The following is a 21,934-nucleotide window of genomic DNA, read 5'->3' on the forward strand; positions in this document are numbered from 1 at the left end:
TCTGTTGACTCACTGGAGCATCGTCGCAATATGGGTTGTGTCTCACTGTTCTACCGATAATACAATGGTATGAGCTCTTCTGAAATTAGGCAACTTGTTCCCGAAACGCTTAGTTTTTTACGCAACACACGTTCTTCGGCAAGGGCTCACCAATTTGTTGTCGACTGGACAGTGGATCGCACAACACATTACCGGGTAAATTCGTTATTTAGCCGTACTGTTCGTATGTGGAATTATCTTCCTCCTGAATATTGGAAAATTCAAATAAAATGTCCATAAAATGACATAACCTATTTCCTTAGTTCTCACACAATGCTTTGCATGAGTATGGGTCATCCTCTGAGTGTTATTTTTACAATTTACAGTTCTATGGGGGCTTAAAAACACGATGAAATAGGGATATTAGCTGCCAGTACATACTTCTGAATATATGTATCAATTTATGTATTTAAAAAAATTTGTTTATTTCACTATTATATTAAGTAACATACGAAATTAAATTTAATTAAATGTGTTGCTGTAGATTAGTTATTAAATTTAATTAAATATACTTTTATTTTTGTTTAATAATTAACAGATAATTTATTAATAAAGATATAACAATATCTTTCATACGACTTAAATGTAATCATTAATTAAATTATTTTCTACTTATTATAGTATATTTATATATGTATATATATTATAGTTTTAAAATCAAAGACTGTTCTTAGTTGTTATTTTGTTGTTTGTTTTGAATAAAGTTAAAATATTTATTATTTCATAAATATGTTAAATCAGCCAGGTTGCAATGGTTCCAAATTCAAATTGAAAATTACATATTCCCAAGTTTTAACGAAGATGTAATAACTACATTAGGTGAGCTTGCTGCTTGCGGCTTTATTACAAGCTGGCTTGAATTGTCTAAGGTTCTTTATTTCATCCATTCCTGAAAGAAAAAAATGGAATTAACAAAATTAGCAATTTGTGTCAAATGTAAACCAGAAAGATTTGAGCCAGGGATGGCAAATGATTTTTTCTTTCGGTATCAAAATATTTTACTGATAGTACTTTTTTGAACCCCAGGGTACTAAAACAATTTTTTTTTAATATTTATTAACAACAAAAGAACAAGAAAAACGTATAACAATTCATTTAAAGCATAGAAATAATAATAACTTAAAATTTAATTCAGTTCTGTTTAATTATAATTATAACATTTTTGTTTATGAAATATTCTTTTATCTATTCTATATATATAAAAGAGTAACGTTACTGACTGACTGACTGATTCATCATCGCACAGCCCAAACGGCTGAAGATAGAATCATGAAATTTTAACTGTGGGTTCCCCCCACCCCAAAACGATCCGATAAGAAGGGATTTTTGGAAATTCGAACGTTTAGGGGGTAAAAAAGGGTAAATTCGGTAAACTTATATCTTAAAAACTAATAAAGATACAAAAAAACTTAAAATTGCATGTTACTCCATTCAATAAATAAGCTGACAGGTGTTTCGACTTTTTCGAAATTCGAAACTTTTAGGGGAGAAAACGGGTAAACACTGTATTTTGGTACTTTTTTGGCACCCTAAGTATCTTTTAAACCAATAAACATTTTGGTACTTTTTCATAAAATATGTTTTTCTATAATTTGACATAGACATACGAATATTTTATTATGAGCTCCCACCACGTTACAGAAATTTATTTGAATAAAATTGTACCACCTCAATGGGGATAAAAAAGGTACCAAAAAGGGGATAAAATCGGGGAAATACATTATATTTGAAATTATTAAGCCAATTTTGATAATTTTTTTAACGTTGGTTCCTGGATTCACACAAAAATTAACTAACAGGGTGTTATTTGGAACTCGATTACCAAGGTGTATATTGGGCCAAATCCGGGTAAACAGTTTGGTACTTTTTTTAAAACATATTTATTCTTGGGCACATTAACACAGATTTTAATATTTTCAGACATGCCTGTAGCATAAACAATTTTGGCAAAATGGAATATTTTTAAATTTCAAACTTGAGGGGTGTTCAAGGAAGAAAGGGGGAAATTGGTACTTTTCTCCTAATGGTACTTTTTTAATATTTTAAATTAATTCAGTTATCGACATTAAAGTTAGCTGATATGTATCTGAGTGAAGTTAGTGTTAGGAATAGGGGATAATATTTAGGTACCAAAATGTGTGAACTGAACTATAGGTACTTTTTCTTTATTCTAATGGTACTTTTTTGAATTATCTAAAACAATGAACTTAGAAACATGAAATTAAGCATACATGGTCCTAAGTGAGTTAGAATTCTAGGGGACGACTTTTTGGTACTTTTTCTTTATTTGAATGGTACTTTTTGTAATTTCTTCACCAATGAACCTAGAAACATGAAATAAAGCTTATATATAAACCGAGTGAGAATTCTAGGGGGAGACTTTTTGGTACTTTTTCTTTATTCTAATGGTACTTTTTTGAATTTTCTATAACAATGAACTTAGAAACATGAAATTAAACAAATGTATATGGTCCTAAGTAAGTGAGAATTCTAGGGGGAGACTTTGTGGTACTTTTTTCTTTATTCGATTGGTACTTTTTGTAATTTCTTCACAAATGATCCTAGAAACATGAAATAAAGGTTATATGGACCAGAGTGAGTGGGAATCCACAAGTGGAGGATTTTTGGTACTTTTTGTTTATTCTAATGGTACTTTTTTTAATTTTCTATAGCAATGGACTTAAAAACATGAAATTAAGCTACATGGTTCTAAGTGAGTTAGAATTCTATGGGACGACTTTTTGGTACTTTTTCATTATTTGAATGGTACTTTTTGTAATTTCTTCACCAATGAACCTAGAATCATGAAATAAAGCTTATATGAACCCGAGTGACTGGAAAACCACAAGTGTATACTTTTTAGTACTTTTTCTATATTATAATGGTACTTTTTTGAATTTTCTATAACAATGGACTTAGAAACACGAAATTAAACATATATGGTCATAAGTGAGTGAGAATTCTAGGGGGAGACTTTTTGGTACTTTTTCTTTATTCGAATGGTACTTTTTGTAATTTCTTCACCAATGAACCTAAAGCCTTGAAATTAAGCTTATATGGACCCGAGTGAGTGGGAAACCACAAGTGGGGGATTTTTGGTACTTTTTATATATTCTAATTGTACTTTTTTGAATTTCCTATAATAATGGACCTAGAGTTTCCAAAAAATCGAAGAATTTCAAAACCGCGGTTTCGGTTTTAAAAAATTAAAAACTGATCGGTTTCGGTTTTAAAAAATTAAAAACCAATCGGTTTCGGTTTTGTGATAATTTATTAAATTTTAAGTATTATAGAAACAAAATTAGTTGATAATATAGGAAATGATATACAAATCTAAAATTCAAACTTGATGGGTTATGGTTTAGTGAATGCGAATTTAAAAGTGATAATCAATGGTACTATTTCCTTATTGCAATGGTACTTTTTGAATATTTTATAATAATAAACCTAAAAATTTAAAATTAGGAAATATGAAATTAGACATTTACAATTAGATTCACAAAGTGAGACTTGATAGTACTATTTCTTTCTTCTAATTGGGGTGGCGAAGCGCACCGGGTCAGCTAGTAATTCATATAGACATATTTTATAAAAACAAAAATTATATAAATAACATAAAACAAATTGAGATCATAAGTAGTTGTAAATGTTAAATACAAATATACAATTTTTATGTATTTTTGGATAATAATTTGTTGCAAACATTTAAATTGAAACAGCAAGTATTTGAAGATTTAAGTATTTGTTTGGTTTGAATAAGATTAGACAATGTTTTGCAATGAAGTTTGTTCCTTTCTTTTGTTTTTATAATGTTTTGAATTGAAAATACTCTTTCGACATTAGCCGATGAATGAGGTATAGACAAAATTCCAGTCATAATTCTAGAAATGTCAGAAAACATTAATTTTAACCTTTTAACGATAAATTTATTAAATTTATTTTGATTTTCTTGCGAAAACAATAAAGCAAATTGTTTTATTTTAGTTTTTTCTTTACTCACTTACACACTACAGTTTGTTTGTGAAAATTTGTTAAACTAGACCAAAATATCGTCATTGAAATCTAAACGTTCTCTTAAATTTTGACAAAACTTTTTATACATTTTTTTGCAGTTTTCTCTGAAATTATTTACAATAGCGGAGTTCAGTATTAAGTGCGAATGGTATTGCATCATAGCAAATTCAAAATTGTAAATGTTTTTGTGTGTATTTTGTTATTGAATTACGGTAAAATTTTGCATTTGCAATGATGCTAGACCATTCGCACTTAACAGTGAATACAGCTAATGTCGCGACATTAGCGGTATTCACTGTTAAGTGACATGTCGGTATCAATATGATTTGTGCGTATCAAATGAGTCTCGGGAGTACCACGGTACTTTTGAACATCAAATAGTATCAAAAAAAGTACGATGGTATCAATTTTGCCAACCCTGATTTGAGCTTTGCAGCATTTCCCTGAATAACTTGACTTATAAGTACTACTACAATTTTGCTATTTTGTGAGGTATATATTTATGATTGCGCATATTAGTACACAGAAAAAAGTTTCAACATAAATATTATGATTTGATTTCATTGATTTCAATTCATAATATTTATAAATAATTTCTTAAATATATTGAAAAATATTTGAAATTTTCTTGGAAAATTGTTTATTTATTTTTATGAGGAAATATGCGCGAAATTGATTAAATTTGTTTAAGGGGATGATATGCTTAATGTTTATGGATATTTTATTACATTTAATGATATTTTTTGAGTTTCAGATATTGTTGATTCATCTTAAAATATTGGCCAATATATGGCTAATATGCAAATAGTAATGAATTAATTCATTAGATAATACAATTATAATGCACTTTATTATAAAATATTCAATTTATGCAAAAAAAAAATATAAAATTTCCGTCATGAACAATTTTAGAATATTTATGAACATGTTCTTATTCTGAATGAAAAAGTTTGGGAAAAAAAGTCAAGTACGATTAATAATATTTATTACAAAATTCATTCCAATTATGAATTTCTTTTTTCTGTGTAATGAAACTAGCTTGAGTACTCTAATATATAGTACGTACTATATCCTTCTGTACCGAATCTTATGGTGTTTTCTCTTCTAAAAAAAAATGATGCCTTATAAATGTGTAATATTATTATCATGTTACACACACCCTTGCAAAGTGAAACATTTGTTTCTATTAGAATGGAACAAAATGATTTCTTGATTTTACACTTAACACTAATGTATATTTAGCGTGTCAAATATTTTATGAATTTTTTATTAAAAAGCGATATTTAACACTGTTAAAGCGACTTTCGACATTCAATTGTGTGTGTTTGCCAACAGCATTAAGAACACTGATTTTCAACAATGGAAATCAGCTGCAAAAAATGGATTATCTCACCCTGAAACATAATTGAGGATGAAATATGTAACATATGTTAAATATGTTACATATTTCACCCTCAATTATTTATGCAACATATTTAGAAAGGAAAACGGCAACTTATCACATGTTTGCATACATTTTTAGAATGGAACATACACTTTTCTCAGAAAAGAAAAAAATGTCAAAATATGTCAAAAATAAAATGCACACGTTTATATGAAGACGATTATTTTGACGACATCACAGCTACACGGCCACACGATTACTCATGCCGATGTAGCCGAATTAGGCTAATTTCTATTTTTGTCAACTATAGAACAGAAATAGTGTTGCTAATATAATAAAAAATGTAAATAAAATTAATGCTTAAATAAAATATATTTTTTTTACTTAATTAAGAGAAGTTTCTGATAACCATATTGAAATAAATTAATAACAGGTACATAATTAATTATAACCATATATATATTTTTACTCAGAATATTTCAATCTTAATTACTTTGGAATTTTGTACGGTTATTTTTTTATTAAAGTGGCACCACTGAATTATAAATCAGCTGTTTACTTTGTAGCTGTTGTCAGGGCTGTCAGATGTGGCGATTTTTCATTGCCTTTGGCGGCCTCAAGCGACCAATTGGCGACATGGCGATTTTTTTACAAATTATGTATATGTTTTTCTTGAAATATTTTTTTTTTATATTTATTAACCCAATAGTTAATAAAATTAATCATTTATAATCTGATCATATGGATTCAGGTAGCATACATGATCAAATAGTTTCAACTATATTAATTTTTTCTTCTAAAATGTTTAAGCCGTAATTTTTAAATAATAATGTAAATATATAATATCCGCATTAAAATTGGCTATTGGTTCGACGGATTCTTTGGAATTAGGAATCTATCGATTTTCGCACAGAATTTGAAATGGAATTATAAAATATAAAAATAGAGGAATATGATGTAGAAATTTTAAAAGAAAATTGTTTTTTGTACTTAAAAAGCTGTTAAAAGAAATGCTTAAAAGGTTACCAGAAAATATTACTCTTTTTAAAGTACATATATAATGAATTTTCAATATTGAAATGAAATTTTCGGTAGTTCAAAATTCATAAACTTTATTTTTCAATCCAAAAGTATCTGCAGAGGAACATGAATTGCAATGGTCAAAATTAGCATATATCTATTGGACTCAGATCTTTAAAGGTGAAATTCCGACAAAATTGTTAGATTTTTGGCCACAAGTTTACAATTATTGAGATGCAAGTGGAACATTACACTTTAAAGACTTAGCATTGGCCGTTCTTAATATGTATGTTAATTTTACCAACCAGCAACGCTTGCGTAGAAAGAGAATTTCAATATGAACTTTTAGATTCATTGATAAGAATAGTAATTTATATGAATGTTAATAAATTTTGTTGCAATTAATTTCAGCCTACAGATTTTTCATTATAAATATTTTTCTTGTTCAATAAACTTCAATATTTAAATATAAAAAAATATAAAATAAATAATTGTACCTACATCTATTGGCGATCCTGCCTAACGAATTATTTAATTGTACATTATATAATATAGTTTATCTTAAAAACAATCTTATAAATAAATTGGAAACAAATTTAATCAAAAATACATCGTCAAAATAAGACTTTTTTTCTTGAAATAAGAAAAGGGATATAATCCATATTTTCATTCGTCCTGATAATTATATGACAAAAGGATAAATATATTTAACATCAATTTAATATCAAATCAAAATAAATATCAAGAATTGAAGTGCATCTCTAACTCTCAACAATATTATTAAAAAGCTGGTTTTAATATCAAGTAACCTGAGGCGAAAACAAATTTCAACCATATCCTGTATCTATCAACATATTTTTTTTTATTCATTTAAATCGTAAATATTACATTAACACATTTATTAACACACATTTTCTAGTATTAAGTATTTAAATAAGTTGAACATCTAAATACATTCATGTTTTATCAATTTGTTAACTACAATCTCGTCAGTTTTATAAATTATGGTTCTAACTAGATCTTCTACCCGAAAGAATGTATCACTAGACGTTGAACAACTTACCACTACGAACGATTCAAATAATTCCATTTACAGTCCATTATCTTGTAGTTCTCCAAACAACCATTTAACAGTTATGGAAAACTCCAATATGAATAACCAAGTGTTTAATTATCCAATTGTTAACGACAATGTTAAATTACCACCTTTTTGGATTTCTTGCCCACAAGCATGGTTCATTCAGACTGAAATACAATTCAATATAAAACAAATAACAGATGATACCACAAAGTATCAACATGTTATTGTAGCACTTCCACAGGAAGTTATCATTAAGATATTAGACGTTTTACAGAAGCCACCTACTTTAAATAAATGTGAGTTTCTTAAAAATACCTTATGCGGACGATTTTCCCTTAGTGAAGAAAAGAGACTTGAACAATTATTTTCTGATAAACAGATTGGTGATCGTAGACCTTCAGAATTTTATAGAGATATGTCTAATGTAGCCGGATCAGTTTCATTAATAGGAAAAGATCTTCTTTATAAACTTTGGTTACGCAAACTTCCAAAGGAACTACAAGTTCATTTAACATCTTCGAATTTAGAAAATTTAGATGACAAAATCAAGCTTGCTGATAAAATTTGGGATGTTTTGAGTAAGAATCAAATATATCAAATTAGTTCCAATTGTAATAATCAATATATAATTCAGCAATTTTCAACTATTTCATCTCAAATTTGTCAAAATTTAGATAAATTGGGCTTAGAGGTTTCAGAGCTTAGATCATCTAGACAAAGAAATATGAGTTATCCCAACTACCGAAGGAAATCTAGAAGTAGATCACGTCAAAAGTTTGAAAAATGTTGGTACCATTTTAAATTTGGCTCAAATGCTCATAAGTGTATTCCCCCATGTAACTTTACCTCAAATGATACTAATTTAAATTAAATAATCCTATCATGGAGGTGACGGATGATAGGATATCTTCAAAACCATCACGTCGCCTATTTATTTATGATCGCTATAACAAATTAAGTTTTTTAATTGATACTGGTGCATGTGTATCAGTTATTCCAATCTCTAAATTCAAAATTTTTAAATGCAAATCAGATTTAATTTTGTCAGCAGCAAACGGTTCGAATATCGAAACATTTGGTAGCAAACTTCTAAAAATAGATATTGGTTTAAGAAGAGAATTTAATTATCCATTTATTTTAGCAGATATTAGTATCCCAATAATAGGAGCAAATTTCTTAGAAAATTTTGATTTGTTAGTTGATATGAAAAACAAACAAATTCACGATTCTATTACAAAATTAAAAATCTCAGGTTCATTAGGATTTAGTGATATTTTTTCATTGAAAGTACTAGTTCCTCAAAACAAATATACCAATATATTAGAAAATTTTCCTAAAATTACTGTAGACCCTGATTATACAAAAACTGCGGTACATAACACAGTACATAAAATAATTACAAAAGATAATTTACAATTCTCAAGACCTAGACGCCTCGATCCTTTAAAATTGAGTGTAGCTAAAAAAGAATTTGAATATTTAGTTAAAATTGGAGTTTGTCGACCGTCTACCTCTCATGCAGCACCTTTTGGTATGTTTGAATTCATTAGAATGCCATTTGGATTGAGAAATAGCGCTCAAACATTTCAAAGATTCATGAATGAAGTATTTTTTGGTTTCGATTTTGTATTTGTTTACATAGATGATATTTTAATTGCTAGCTCAAATCAAGAAGAACATTTGAATCATCTTAAATTAGTTTTTGAACAATTAAATAAGTTTGGTCTGAATATTAAACCATCAAAATGCGTTTTTGGTCAAGAATCACTAGATTTTTTAAGTTACCAAATATCTAAAGATGGAATACAGCCATCAAAAGATCGCATTGAAGCAATAAATTCTTTTGAAAAACCAAATTCTATTAAAAAACTCCAAAAATTTCTCGGTATGATAAATTATTATCGTAGATGCATTCCTATGCTAGCAAAAATTTTAATTCCTTTGAATGATATTGTTACTGATGGTAATAGGAATAAAACAAATACTATAAAATGGACTAAAGAAGCAGAAGAGTCATTTAACATAGTTAAATGAAAATTTACAGAGAGTACCTTACTTACTCATTATGATACAAATTCCAAACTTCTCTTGCGGTTGATGCATCAAACGTTGCTATTGGTTCGGTTTTGCAACAATCAGATGGTAATTATTGGAAGCCTCTGGCATACTTTTCAAGGAAATTAAGTAATGCTGAAAAACGATATTCTACATTTGATAGGGAATTACTTGGAGTTTACCTCTCAGTTAAACACTTTAGATATTTTCTGGAAGGACATTCTTTTACAATTTTTACTGATCACAAACCATTGACATACATTCTTGATTCGAAGACAGATAGATCACCTCGACAAGCAAGACATATGGAATACATAGCTCAGTTTACTAATGATATTAGATATATTAGCGATAGAGATGCTTTGACTCAAAGTGAAATCAATTTTAATGTATTAAAAAAAGAACAACAATGTGAAATTTCAAGTGGTTTAATAGATGATCAATTTAGGTTTAAATACAATATTAAAGAAATTCAAATTCCTAACTATAATTTTAATATTCTATGTGAAATAACGGGCAAATATATTAGACCTTATATTCCAAAAGTACTGAGGCAAACTATCTTTCGAAAACTTCATTCACTGGCACATCCAGGCAGCCGCGCTTCTAGAAAAATTGTTCAAAGTAGATATTTTTGGCCATCTATGAATAAAGATATAAATTTATGGGTTTCTGAATGCATCGAATGTCAAAAATCCAAAATAAATAAGTACACTAAATCGCCTAATGTTGAAATTCCAATTCCAAAATGTAGATTTGAACATATTCATATGGATATTGTTGGACCTTTGCCAGTTTCAAGAGGTTACAAATATATTTTAACATGTATCGATAGGACAACGAGATGGCCAGAAGCTTATCCATTACAAAATATTACATCTGATGTAATTGCTAGAACTTTTATTCATAATTATATATCTCGTTTTGGTATCCCATTAAAATTTACAGTAGATCGTGGGTCACAATTAACATCTAGTTTATTTTCGAATTTAGTAGATTTACTTGGTATACAAAAAATTCACACATCTGCCTATCATCCGCAATCTAATGGAATTATAGAAAGATTCCATCGTCAACTCAAAACATCTCTTACATCATCAAGTGATACTTTACATTGGTCTGATGGACTTCCTATTATATTATTAGCTTTACGTAATCAAATAAAAAAAGATCTTAAATGTTGTCCTGCTGAGATGGTTTATGGTCAAACTCTGAGAATTCCAGGCGAATTAGTAGTACCGTCCCAAAATTCAGAAAATACTACTGAGTTCTTATTTCAAAAGCTAAGGGAACATTTTTCCTTTATTCGTAATATTATTTCTCATCATGGAAACAGTCGCAGTTACATTCCTCCTTCTTTAATGAATTGTTCGTACGTTTTTGTAAAAGTCAATAAGAAAATTGGATTGCAATATCACTTTGAAGGTCCATATAAAGTCATAAGTAGAAATGATAAATATTTTAAAATTCAAAAAGGACAATCTACATTGTCGGTTGCCATCGATCATCTAAAACCTGCATTTATTGATGAATCAAAGTTAAATGACGAATTAGATAATACAAATCAACAACAAAGGAAAAAAGTTACTTTTAATCTAAATGAAATTTACTTCTAACCATATTTTCAATGCTGACGGGGGAGTAGATGTAGGAACTTAACTTATTTCTTAAAACACTTTAGTTTTTACAACTTTATACATAAAAATATTTTTTGTGATTGATTTAAAAATATTTTACTTTTCATTATAAATATTTTTCTTGATCAATAAACTTCAATATTTAAATATAAAAAAATATAAAATAAATAATTGTACCTACAATTATTTTCGTTAAAAATAGTCGGTAAATAACGACATTTGTCAGGTTAACAACAAATAAAATGTTCTAGTTAAGCCATAACGATAATTGTTAAGAAGTTAGTTTTTTAACATAAATATTTGAAATAAGCCGTTCTTTGAAAGTACGATTGGTCAACCTTTTTCTGTTCGTTAGATACAGACTGATTTGAGTTTTAAATATACAAATTAACTTGCCTTAATTATCATTTGCTTTTAAAAAATAGTATTCGAATTTTAAGAGCAACTTTTATATGGGGCATAATATCCTTATTTAACACATTTCTGGAGTGTATAATGTTTATCCCTATATTCAAATATCCTAGTGAATATATGTATTTGGGGGAGCTGGTGTTTGATTTTTAAATATAAATGCGATTATTTATTCACACGACTACAATTTTATCTACCAACACGAAAATACAGTGAACATTTTAATAAATAAAAATGATTTTTTTAATTTTAAAAATATTGAAATTTATATTTTTAACTATATTCGTCGTTAATATGTATTACCGAGAGAAATCGTAAACTTCAAATACTGAATATTAAATTCGTTGGAGCAACCGATATTTTTCGTTACTTAACGACATCGGTAGGAATATATAAAAAGTTACAGAATTGCGGTACTGGGCAGACATTTGATGCTAGTCCAAACCTAAAGTAGATACATAAGTATGTTTATTTCAGAAACAATTATATTTAAAAATGTTTAAATATTTGTTATTTTTTTAAGAATATTTGACCACTTTTTAAACTAACGCCAAGAAAATTGAGCGTTAAATTTGACAATCAAAGTGACAAAAAAAGTAAGCGTTGCGTTGTATAAAATGTACAATTTCAAACAACTGCAATCACAACAACTTGCTTGAACGCAGTGATTTGCAAACTGTAATTTAATGCAACGCAAAGAAAATTGAGGCGTTGCGTTTTATAAAATTAGGGCTTAGCCTTTGTCGACCGACGGTACTTTTTGCCCAAAAAGTACTTTGAAGTACACTATCATCTTTGGAATAATATATTTTATTTGCCTATTGGCAAACTCGCTTCCCAGAATAACGGTGAATTATTTCATGTTCTTATTGTGGTGTTTATCTATGTTGTAATAATAAAAAATACTGTTTCGTAAAATACGATGAAATAGCCTTGTAATAGAAAATGTTATAAAAGTTACAAAACTAATAAATATAAATATAGATCTTTTTCGTGGATCGGTGCTTTGCCTTTTTAGAATTTTTTACTAAAACCGAATTTTTTTTAAAATTGGCCAAGTTTGGATAGGTCTGGGGGATGATATGTCCTCGAAAGTGAGCCATATTTTTCATTACACGCTTTTTCATTAAGTTATCTTTCCGGATCATATAAAAATTCTATATAGTCTCGAAGAAAATTTTTTCCTACAAAAGAAAAAAAATATATGGGCTTGGGAAAAAACGTAAAAAATACTTGTAAAAAGTTCCAAATTTGGATGCGTATAACTTTTTATAGGGAGGAGATAACTGTTAGCAAGTTTCTTTTATTTTATTTAGAATTTTATCGCGAATATAGCTGATATTGTAAAAATAAATTTCGACCCTCCGTAGGCCCGCCATTTTTTAAAAAAAACATAAAAAATAAATCAATAAACCTGAATATCTCTTCAACTAATAGAGATAACCTACACTTGTTAGCATATTCTAAAGGACTATTTATATTTAAAATTTCAGCTCATTCGGATCATAAATAGATTTTTGGCGATTTTTTTCAAAAATTTGAGACCCGAGGTGACCAACTTTGAGGGCCTACGCACACACTGGATCCCATTAGCGCTAGGAAGCTGAACAAACGTACCGAATTATTTCCAAAAAAAAGCTTCTAAACCACTGTGCGATATAGAACACCCTTTTCAGGGAAGCCTTTACCAATTTTCTCTTTCTCTATCTTTCATTCCGCAATTAAACAACATTTTCTTGAAATTTCACCCACCTAATATAGAGAGCACACTTTTCAGGTAATCGAATAATATAGTGGTTTTACTTACCTTTATTAGTTTATATGTGTAGATAATTAGGTAATGTTAGGTTTTTCTCAGTTTCATGCAACGCTTAGGTGCGTTTCTAGTTGTCACCTTATTCGATGTGATCGATGAAAGTTTTCATATCTTGTGCTAATTTTATGCCACTGTTTGCAACAGTAAAGTTTATTGTAATTTCTTTGCAAATTATGATTCTGCAGAATATGTTGTAATTTGTTTGGTTTGGTAAGCAATAAAGGTTTGTGTTGTAACACGTGATATATTGAAATTATATTAGAAACTTGTGATATGGTTGAATAGTGCCACGCCGCTATTGAAAATATACAGAATGTCACAATCGTCACGTGGGCATGCGGCGTGATTGCAATGCCGTTACTAGTTTTCATAGCGGCAGGTTGCTCACCTGAAAATATTAAAAAAAAATTAAACGGAAGCAAAGAAATAAAAGTATATTTATGATTCGTAACGTCGCACAGTGGCGCCTGTAAAACAATGGAGGTTGCAAAAATCAAAAATTTCGTGTGCCCCTAAAAAATATTGAATAAACCTATTTTACAGGAAATTGTCCAGCGATCTCAAATATGCTACTATTATTACAATCTTAAAATTTTTAGTTCAGAATAAGTTGACTGATTTTCAGTGTTCCAAAAAAACAGATAATTTTTATATAACTTGGTCCGCTTTCAGATACAGTATCTCGAAAAATAGGTAATGGATCGTCATTCTTTTTGATTCTATTGATAGCTCTATTTATTAAGAAAATAATAATAGTATTTCTCAACTTTGATAGAAAATAAAAAAGCTATAAATTTCTATATTTACCATATTTTTTCAAAATAAGTTCTTTGATTACACAGGTCAACAGCTAAAAAAGGCTTCACTAACCACTATATAGATTTGATGCATCATGATTACCTAAGTAAAAAAATGGTAAAATTTTTTTAATCCAAGGATTCTAGGATATATTTTTTAAAAAATTTTTTTTTTCTAAAATTGTGAATTTTGTTAGATGTTTCTCCAGCTAATTTATGATAACTCAAAAAGGGTTATACTGATATTATTGAAGTAAACTTAGAAAAGTTTGCATAGCCTTTAATCCGTTTATATGTATATTGCGTTTTAATCGGCTTAGTAGTTTCGGAATTATATTAACAAATTGAAGCAAAAAATATATTTTTTACGTGAAAATAGCAAATTTTTGTGTTTTAAAAAACTCATGAAAAATCGAAAACGGCAAATTGTTCAGATTTATTGCTTTATCGCAAACCCACATATAATAGCAACAAAATGAGATATCGATCATACAAATCGATTGATTCTTTTCGAATTTATTCACAATTAAGTAAATTCGCTCATTTTCACAAAATTTAACTTTTTTGTTTGATATACATAAAATTGAGTAGTTAATGTTCTTCTTTCGATTGATTGAATATTGAAAGCATTTTCCCCATTTTATGTTCAAATTTTTACGTATATATTGCGTTTTAAACGTATTTTAAAGCTGAATAGTTTCAGAGTTATAATAACAAATTAAAGCAAAAAATATGGTGGATTACTTTCGAAATTATTTACAATTAAGTGAATTCGCTTATTTTCAGAAAATTGTATGTGCGTGTACTTTTCGGAATTTTAGAAAAAAAATTTAAAAAAAAATCTATCCATAGAATTCAAAAATTTTACCATTTTGTGGTTTAAAAGCCTGCAAAAATTTTTCGATTTTGTTGCCCTGTGTTATTCCTAATCCAAAAATCTGTTACATGCATTTTGACCCATTAGATTACCCTCATGTGAGCTATATTTTACAAAATATTAAAAAAAAATTTAAATCTTTTCTGGAATAATTTTACATCAAAAAAGTAACATAAAAAATCAAAAATTTTAAAAAATATTTTATTTTACTTCCCATAAAATTGATTTTTCCATAAGTAGGCACCTATAAGGCGTAGAACCCTTTTCAAACACTCACATAGGTTGATCAATTATCTATCATATGCCTTTTAAATTTTTTGATTATCGCATTTGGTTCAAAAGTTATGATTTCTGCAACCAAAAAACTCAAATGGTGCCACTGTGCGTCGAAGGTGTATTATTATGCATTCCTTAGATGAAAAGAGTTTACCATCGTTGAATTTATTTCACTAATAGTTTTTATTTGACAGTCGTGTAAAATATTTTCTATATTTCCTTTAAAATAGTTTTCAAAACTATTTCATAAATATCTATCTATCTATCTATCTATCTATCTATCTATCTATCTATCTATCTATCTATCTATCTATCTATCTATCTATCTATCTATCTATCTATCTATCTATCTATCTATCTATCTATCTATCTATCTATCTATCTATCTATCTATCTATCTATCTATCTATCTATCTATCTATCTATCTATCTATCTATCTATCTATCTATCTATCTATCTATCTATCTATCTATCTATCTATCTATCTATCTATCTATCTATCTATCTATCTATCTATCTATCTATCTATCTATCTATCTATCTATCTATCTATCTATCTATCTATCTATCTATCTATCTATCTATCTATCTATCTATCTATCTATCTATCTATCTATCTATCTATCTATCTATCTATCTATCTATCTATCTATCTATCTATCTATCTATCTATCTATCTATCTATCTATCTATCTATCTATCTATCTATCTATCTATCTATCTATCTATCTATCTATCTATCTATCTATCTATCTATCTATCTATCTATATATATATCTATCTATCTATCTATCTATCTATCTATCTATCTATCTATCTATCTATCTATCTATCTATCTATCTATCTATCTATCTATCTATCTATCTATCTATCTATCTATCTATCTATCTATCTATCTATCTATCTATCTATCTATCTATCTATCTATCTATCTATCTATCTATCTATCTATCTATCTATCTATCTATCTATCTATCTATCTATCTATCTATCTATCTATCTATCTATCTATCTATCTATCTATCTATCTATCTATCTATCTATCTATCTATCTATCTATCTATCTATCTATCTATCTATCTATCTATCTATCTATCTATCTATCTATCTATCTATCTATCTATCTATCTATCTATCTATCTATCTATCTATCTATCTATCTATCTATCTATCTATCTATCTATCTATCTTTTTTTTTTTTTTTTGTTGGACGTAGTGATAGCGCGCTATCAACTAGTGGCCCTACGATAACTCCACCAACTCTACCCTGGGACTACTTCCGCATTTCATCAGGGCGGGTAGTTTAAATTCAGTATCATTCCTACGTCCTCCTTACATTATCTGTAAGGAGGTTCGGAACTGCTGAGCACCTCGTCTTCATCATCTTATTTATAAATTCTTCACACAATTTCCATGCATTTGCGGAATGTAACATTATGTTCACAATATTTTCGGGTGTTAAAGTCACACCTAGGTTATTTTGCAAAGTTTCCCTCTGTTCCAGCCATTTTTGACATTCAAAAAGTATATGCTTTGCATCTTCCTCTGTTGCTCCGCATGAGTCACAACTGCTTATATCCTTCAGTTTAAATCTGTGTAGATATTTATTAAAACTGCCGTGGTTGGTCATCACTTGAGTTAAGAAATAACCCATGTTTCCATGTGTTCTTTCGATCCAGACTCTTATATTTGGAATCAAGTTATATGTCCATCTTCCATTCTCTTCTTGGTTCCAACGTTCTTGCCATATGCTTATTATATTGTCCCTGGCGTCTTTCTTGATTTCTGAAATTTTTCTCGTTCGATCTGCTGGACTAGTATTGTCTCGATATATGTGTCTTGTTTGGTTATATATTTGCGCTCTTTCCAGTATTAATAGATCTATGGGAGGTAGACCTGCAAGCACTAAAGCCGCACTTGTGGACACTGTACGATACGCTGATGTGATGCGGAGAGCACTAACTCTCTGTGGTTTCTGTAATTCCCTTATGTTATACTTTAACTCCAATGCTCTGGTAAATGTTGGGGCAGCATATAGAAGTTGGGAGTGTACTACGCTGTTAATTAGTTTTCTTATCTGCGGTTTTGGGCCGCCACAGTTTGGCATTATTCTGGCAAGTGAGGTTGCTGTTCGCATGGCCTTGTTACGAATGTTCAGCACGTGTTGTTTGAAGCTGAGATTGTCATCCAATTGTACTCCTAGATAGCATAAGTTGCGTTTTAAGGATATTTCACTAGCTTGAAGTCTAATCTGCGGTGTTTTAAAGACTTTTCTGTCACTAGTATAGCCTCAGTTTTTTGCACTGCCAGCTGCAGTCCGTTTCTCCATAACCATCTGTTACAACGGCATAAGCTATCATTTGCAACTATCTCAATCAATTCGGCAGTTTGTTGGTTTATGACGAGAGCAATGTCATCCGCATAACCTATTAGTTTTGCTCCTTCTGGTAACTCCAAGTTCAATAAACTATCGTACATCACATTCCAGAGGAATGGTCCTAGTACGGATCCTTGAGGTACTCCGGCTATTATTTGGTATTCCTGCATACCATTTTCCGTCTCGTATAATAGAATTCTATTGTCCAGATAGTCTGCTACTATGTTGTAGAGATAGTTATCCACTCCCTTGCTTTTGAATGCATCTAGCACTACTTTCCACTTTACTGTGTTGAATGCATTTTTCACATCCAGTGTTATTATTGCGCAGTATTATCCTGTTGTTTTGGCTTGTATCGCGTTATTGTAAACTTCACTAATGGCATCTACTGTACTTTTCCCTTTACGGAAACCAAGCTGCATAGGAGACAAACCTCCAAGGTCATCTATACAATCTTCTAGGCGTTTTAATAGTACACATTCCAAGAGCTTTCCTAGTGAGTCCAGCATGCACAGTGGTCTATATGAACTAGGTTCGCTCAATGGTTTATTTCCCTTTCGTAATAACACTAATTTCTGTATCTTCCATTTAGCGGGAAAAATCCCGGTCTCTAGACATAAGTTGAAGACTTTAACTAAGGATTCCGGCCATATGTCACATACCAGCTTTATGACTTCGTTTGGTATACCGTCTGGTCCTGGGCTCTTTCCAATACTCAGTTTATTGCCTGCATGTTTAACCTCATCTACGTTCATTGGGATGAAATCGTCGACATGTAGCTTTGATGCACTTGTTAGCCCATCTTCATCATATGGGAATAATGTTTCAACTATTGTTCTTGCCCACTCTGGTTCTTTAATACCAGGTATAGGTTTAATTCCACCCAACTTTTTCATCGCAATTCGGTATGGTTTTCCCCAAGGGTCCGAATCTATTTCATTACATAGTTCCGTCCAACATCTTCTCTTACTATCTTTTATGGATTTTCTTAGAGTTTTTCGTGCCTTCTTGTACTCATACGCTAAGATTTCATTTTCATGATTTCGTGTCGACACTCGACGTGCTGCGAGGCATTTCGCTCTTAGCTCACGTATTTCATTATTCCACCTTGTATCCTTGTATCTTTGGCATCTATCTATCTATCTACCTATCTGTCAATATATCTATATATTAGAGTGACAATCAGTTGTATGGAAAAAAATGTTTGTTAAAATTTTGAAGAGTGCCGGGTGGAATATTGTGACACTAGGCCTAAATGTTAAGTGCTAAAAACTTGAGCCAAATCGGGCAACGATTTCTGGACGCGCATCGAGGTCAAAGTTCAGATATATGCAAAATTTTACTGCTAATATGGAATAAATAGGTGAAACTCGTTAACTTTCTGCATTGTTTTCTAGAAATGTGTAGATTTATTTATATTAATGAATATTACATAAAAAAAAAATTTTTGGAAATTAACCCTGTATCTCCTTTGGTTCAAAATTACCCAAAAACTGTATTATCGCCAAAATTAGAGAAAAATGCAAATTTTTCAGATTTTGAAAAAATTTTGCTACTAAATAAATACTTTTGCAATTGAATGCAAAATAATCGAAATATGTACGTAATTATCGTTGTAATGAGATATAAATGACAAAATTTGATTAAAAAATTTTAAAGTTATTACAAATTCGCCAGACCATTAACGTGTTTCAGGCCACTTGAACAAAAAATTTAGGAAAAAAATTAAGATATTTCGAGAAAAATTAAAATAAAAGCTCATTTTTACTTTAAATATGTCCATATTTACTTGTATATGAGTTTTTGTCTTCGTAGGATACCGTTAACCTATTCGAAGGTATGACCAAAAAAAATAATTTTGTTTAACGGCTGTTTCAAAACTCCATTTTCAAATTTTTAAAAATTTTGTTAAACAAATTTCAGATTTTTTCGATCATCACATTGGGGTTTATTGAGATCAAAATAGGGAATAAAAATATGAAAAAATTATGTCAATACCTCTTACAGTTTTTCCGTACCTGCGATTTAAATTTTGCGTTTTTCAAGAAAAACTAATTTTTTGTCCATATTTAGGCGAATGAGTCCAATTTCCCTAATGTTATAAATTTTAAGTAAAACCTATTCACAATATTATAGTCCTTGTAATTTTAAATATGTTCTGAAAGTTTTACTAAAATCGGAAAACGATAACCTTTGAATCGTGAAGGTCAAAGGTCAAATTTTTCAATATTTGGAATTTCTAATGAAAATATACTGAAATGTTATATACTTTTGGGCCGATTTTCTTGAAACTTAAGGAAAATATAACATAAAGTCCAGAATTTAAAATAACAGCACAAAAATGGAAATTAACCCTTAGCAGCACTTGGGGTCCAAATTACCCTCAACTTTTAAAATCACGAAAAACACAACCATTTTGACCCCAAGTCCTCTTAAAGGTTAAAATCCATTTTTGCACTGTTGTTGTAAATGCTAGACACCAATATATATTTTCCTCAAGTTTCATGAAAATCGGCCCAAAAATATATAACATTTCAGTATATTTTCATTAGAAATTCCAAATATTGAAAAATTTGACCTTTGACCTTCACGATTCATAGGTTATCGTTTTCCGATTTTAGTATTATTTTTTCATATTTTTTTTCCCTATTTTGATCTCAATAAACCCCAATGTGATGATCGAAAAAATCTGAAATTTGTTTAACAAAATTTTTAAAAATTTGAAAATGGAGTTTTGAAACAGCCGTTAAAAAAATTATTTTTTTTGGCCATACCTTCGAATAGGTTAACGGTATCCTACGAAGACAAAAACTCATATACAAGTAAATATGGACATATTTTAAGTAAAAATGAGCTTTTATTTTAATTTTTCTCGAAATATCTTAATTTTTTTCCTAAATTTTTTGTTCAAGTGGCCTGAAACACGTTAATGGGCTGGCGAATTTGTAATAACTTTAAAATTTTTTAATCAAATTTTGTCATTTATATCTCATTACAACGATAATTACGTACATATTTCGATTATTTTGCATTCAATTGCAAAAGTATTTATTTAGTAGCAAAATAATTTCAAAAACTGAAAAATTTGCATTTTTCTCTAATTTTGGCGATAATACAGTTTTTGGGTCATTTTGAACCAAAGGAGATACAGGGTTAATTTCCAAAAAATTTTTTTTAATGTAATATTCATTAATATAAATAAATCTACACATTTCTAGAAAACAATGCAGAAAGTTAACGAGTTTCACCTATTTATTCCATATTAACAGTAAAATTTTGCATATATCTGAACTTTGACCTCGATGCGCGTCCAGAAATCGTTGCCCGATTTGGCTCAAGTTTTCAGCACTTAACATTTAGGCCTAGTGTCACAATATTCCACCCGGCACCCTTTGAAATCTAAAAAAAAAAAATCGGCTGTCACTCTACTATATATGTATGTATAAAAATGAAATGGTCAATGTATGTAATGGCAGCACGTGAGAACGGCTGGAGCGATTTGGCTGATTTTTTTGTTATTCGATTCGAAATTTTCAGGAGATGGTTTGTAAAGAAAAAAAATTAAAAAAATCCGGGTAAAACTCGTAATTTTTTTTTTGAGTCCAATCAACTGTAATAAAAAAGCTCCCTAAAGTATGCAGTACAAATTTAGGTATTTTATTTGCAAATAAATAAGAACAGGCAGGTATATGTGGGTTGGAGAAACTTGAAGAACTAACATTAGTAAATACTACTTTTTGGAAATTGGAATTTTTTTGTTTCCCATCCGTTTTTAAAGATTTGTACATATTGCATGTGCTATTTATCTTTTATACTATCCAAGTTATAGGCATTTTTAACGGAATGGAATTTTTTTGCTTAGTTAGACAAATAAATTCTCTATAATATAAACAATATTCAATTGTGGATCAAAAAATAAACGATTTTCAATTTAAAAATTCAAACAATAGATTTTTGGTATTTTTATACCCTTCACCTTCGTGAGAAGGGTATATATAAGTTTGTCATTCCGTTTGTAATTTCTCATTTTTCATTTCCGACCCTATAAAGTATATATATTCTGGATCCTTATAGATAGCGGAGTCGATCAATTTTCTGAAGACCCCAGATATCTTTGGGATCCAAATCTTCAATAATTCTGTCATACA

The 21,934-nt window shown here is 29.3% G+C and overlaps 2 protein-coding genes across 4 annotated transcripts in view; one reads left to right on the forward strand and one right to left on the reverse strand.

Moving 5' to 3' along the window:
• Window positions 1-439: 439 nt before the first annotated feature.
• dpr7 (defective proboscis extension response 7) overlaps window positions 440-21,934 on the reverse strand; it is a 129,225-nt gene continuing 107,730 nt past the window's right edge. For all 3 annotated transcript variants that reach the window (XM_065514729.1, XM_065514728.1, XM_065514727.1), the window contains 2 exons: window positions 13,449-13,845; window positions 440-928 (listed from right to left, as the gene is read on the reverse strand). In XM_065514729.1, the coding sequence (XP_065370801.1) occupies window positions 13,532-13,845 (314 nt within the window). In that variant the 3' untranslated portion in view covers window positions 440-928; window positions 13,449-13,531. The remainder of the gene's footprint in view (window positions 929-13,448; window positions 13,846-21,934) is intronic.
• LOC135962799 (uncharacterized) lies at window positions 7,462-8,409 on the forward strand. Its single transcript, XM_065514692.1, has one exon. The coding sequence runs from the start codon at window positions 7,462-7,464 to the stop codon at window positions 8,407-8,409; it is 948 nt and encodes a 315-aa protein (XP_065370764.1).

The sequence above is a fragment of the Calliphora vicina genome, chromosome X (genome assembly GCF_958450345.1).
Source record: "Calliphora vicina chromosome X, idCalVici1.1, whole genome shotgun sequence".
Lineage (NCBI taxonomy): Eukaryota > Metazoa > Arthropoda > Insecta > Diptera > Calliphoridae > Calliphora > Calliphora vicina.

Excerpts from the sequence above, each read along its gene's own strand:
- LOC135962799 (XM_065514692.1), top strand. The coding sequence starts at position 7,462 with ATGGTTCTAACTAGATCTTCTACCCGAAAGAATGTATCACTAGACGTT.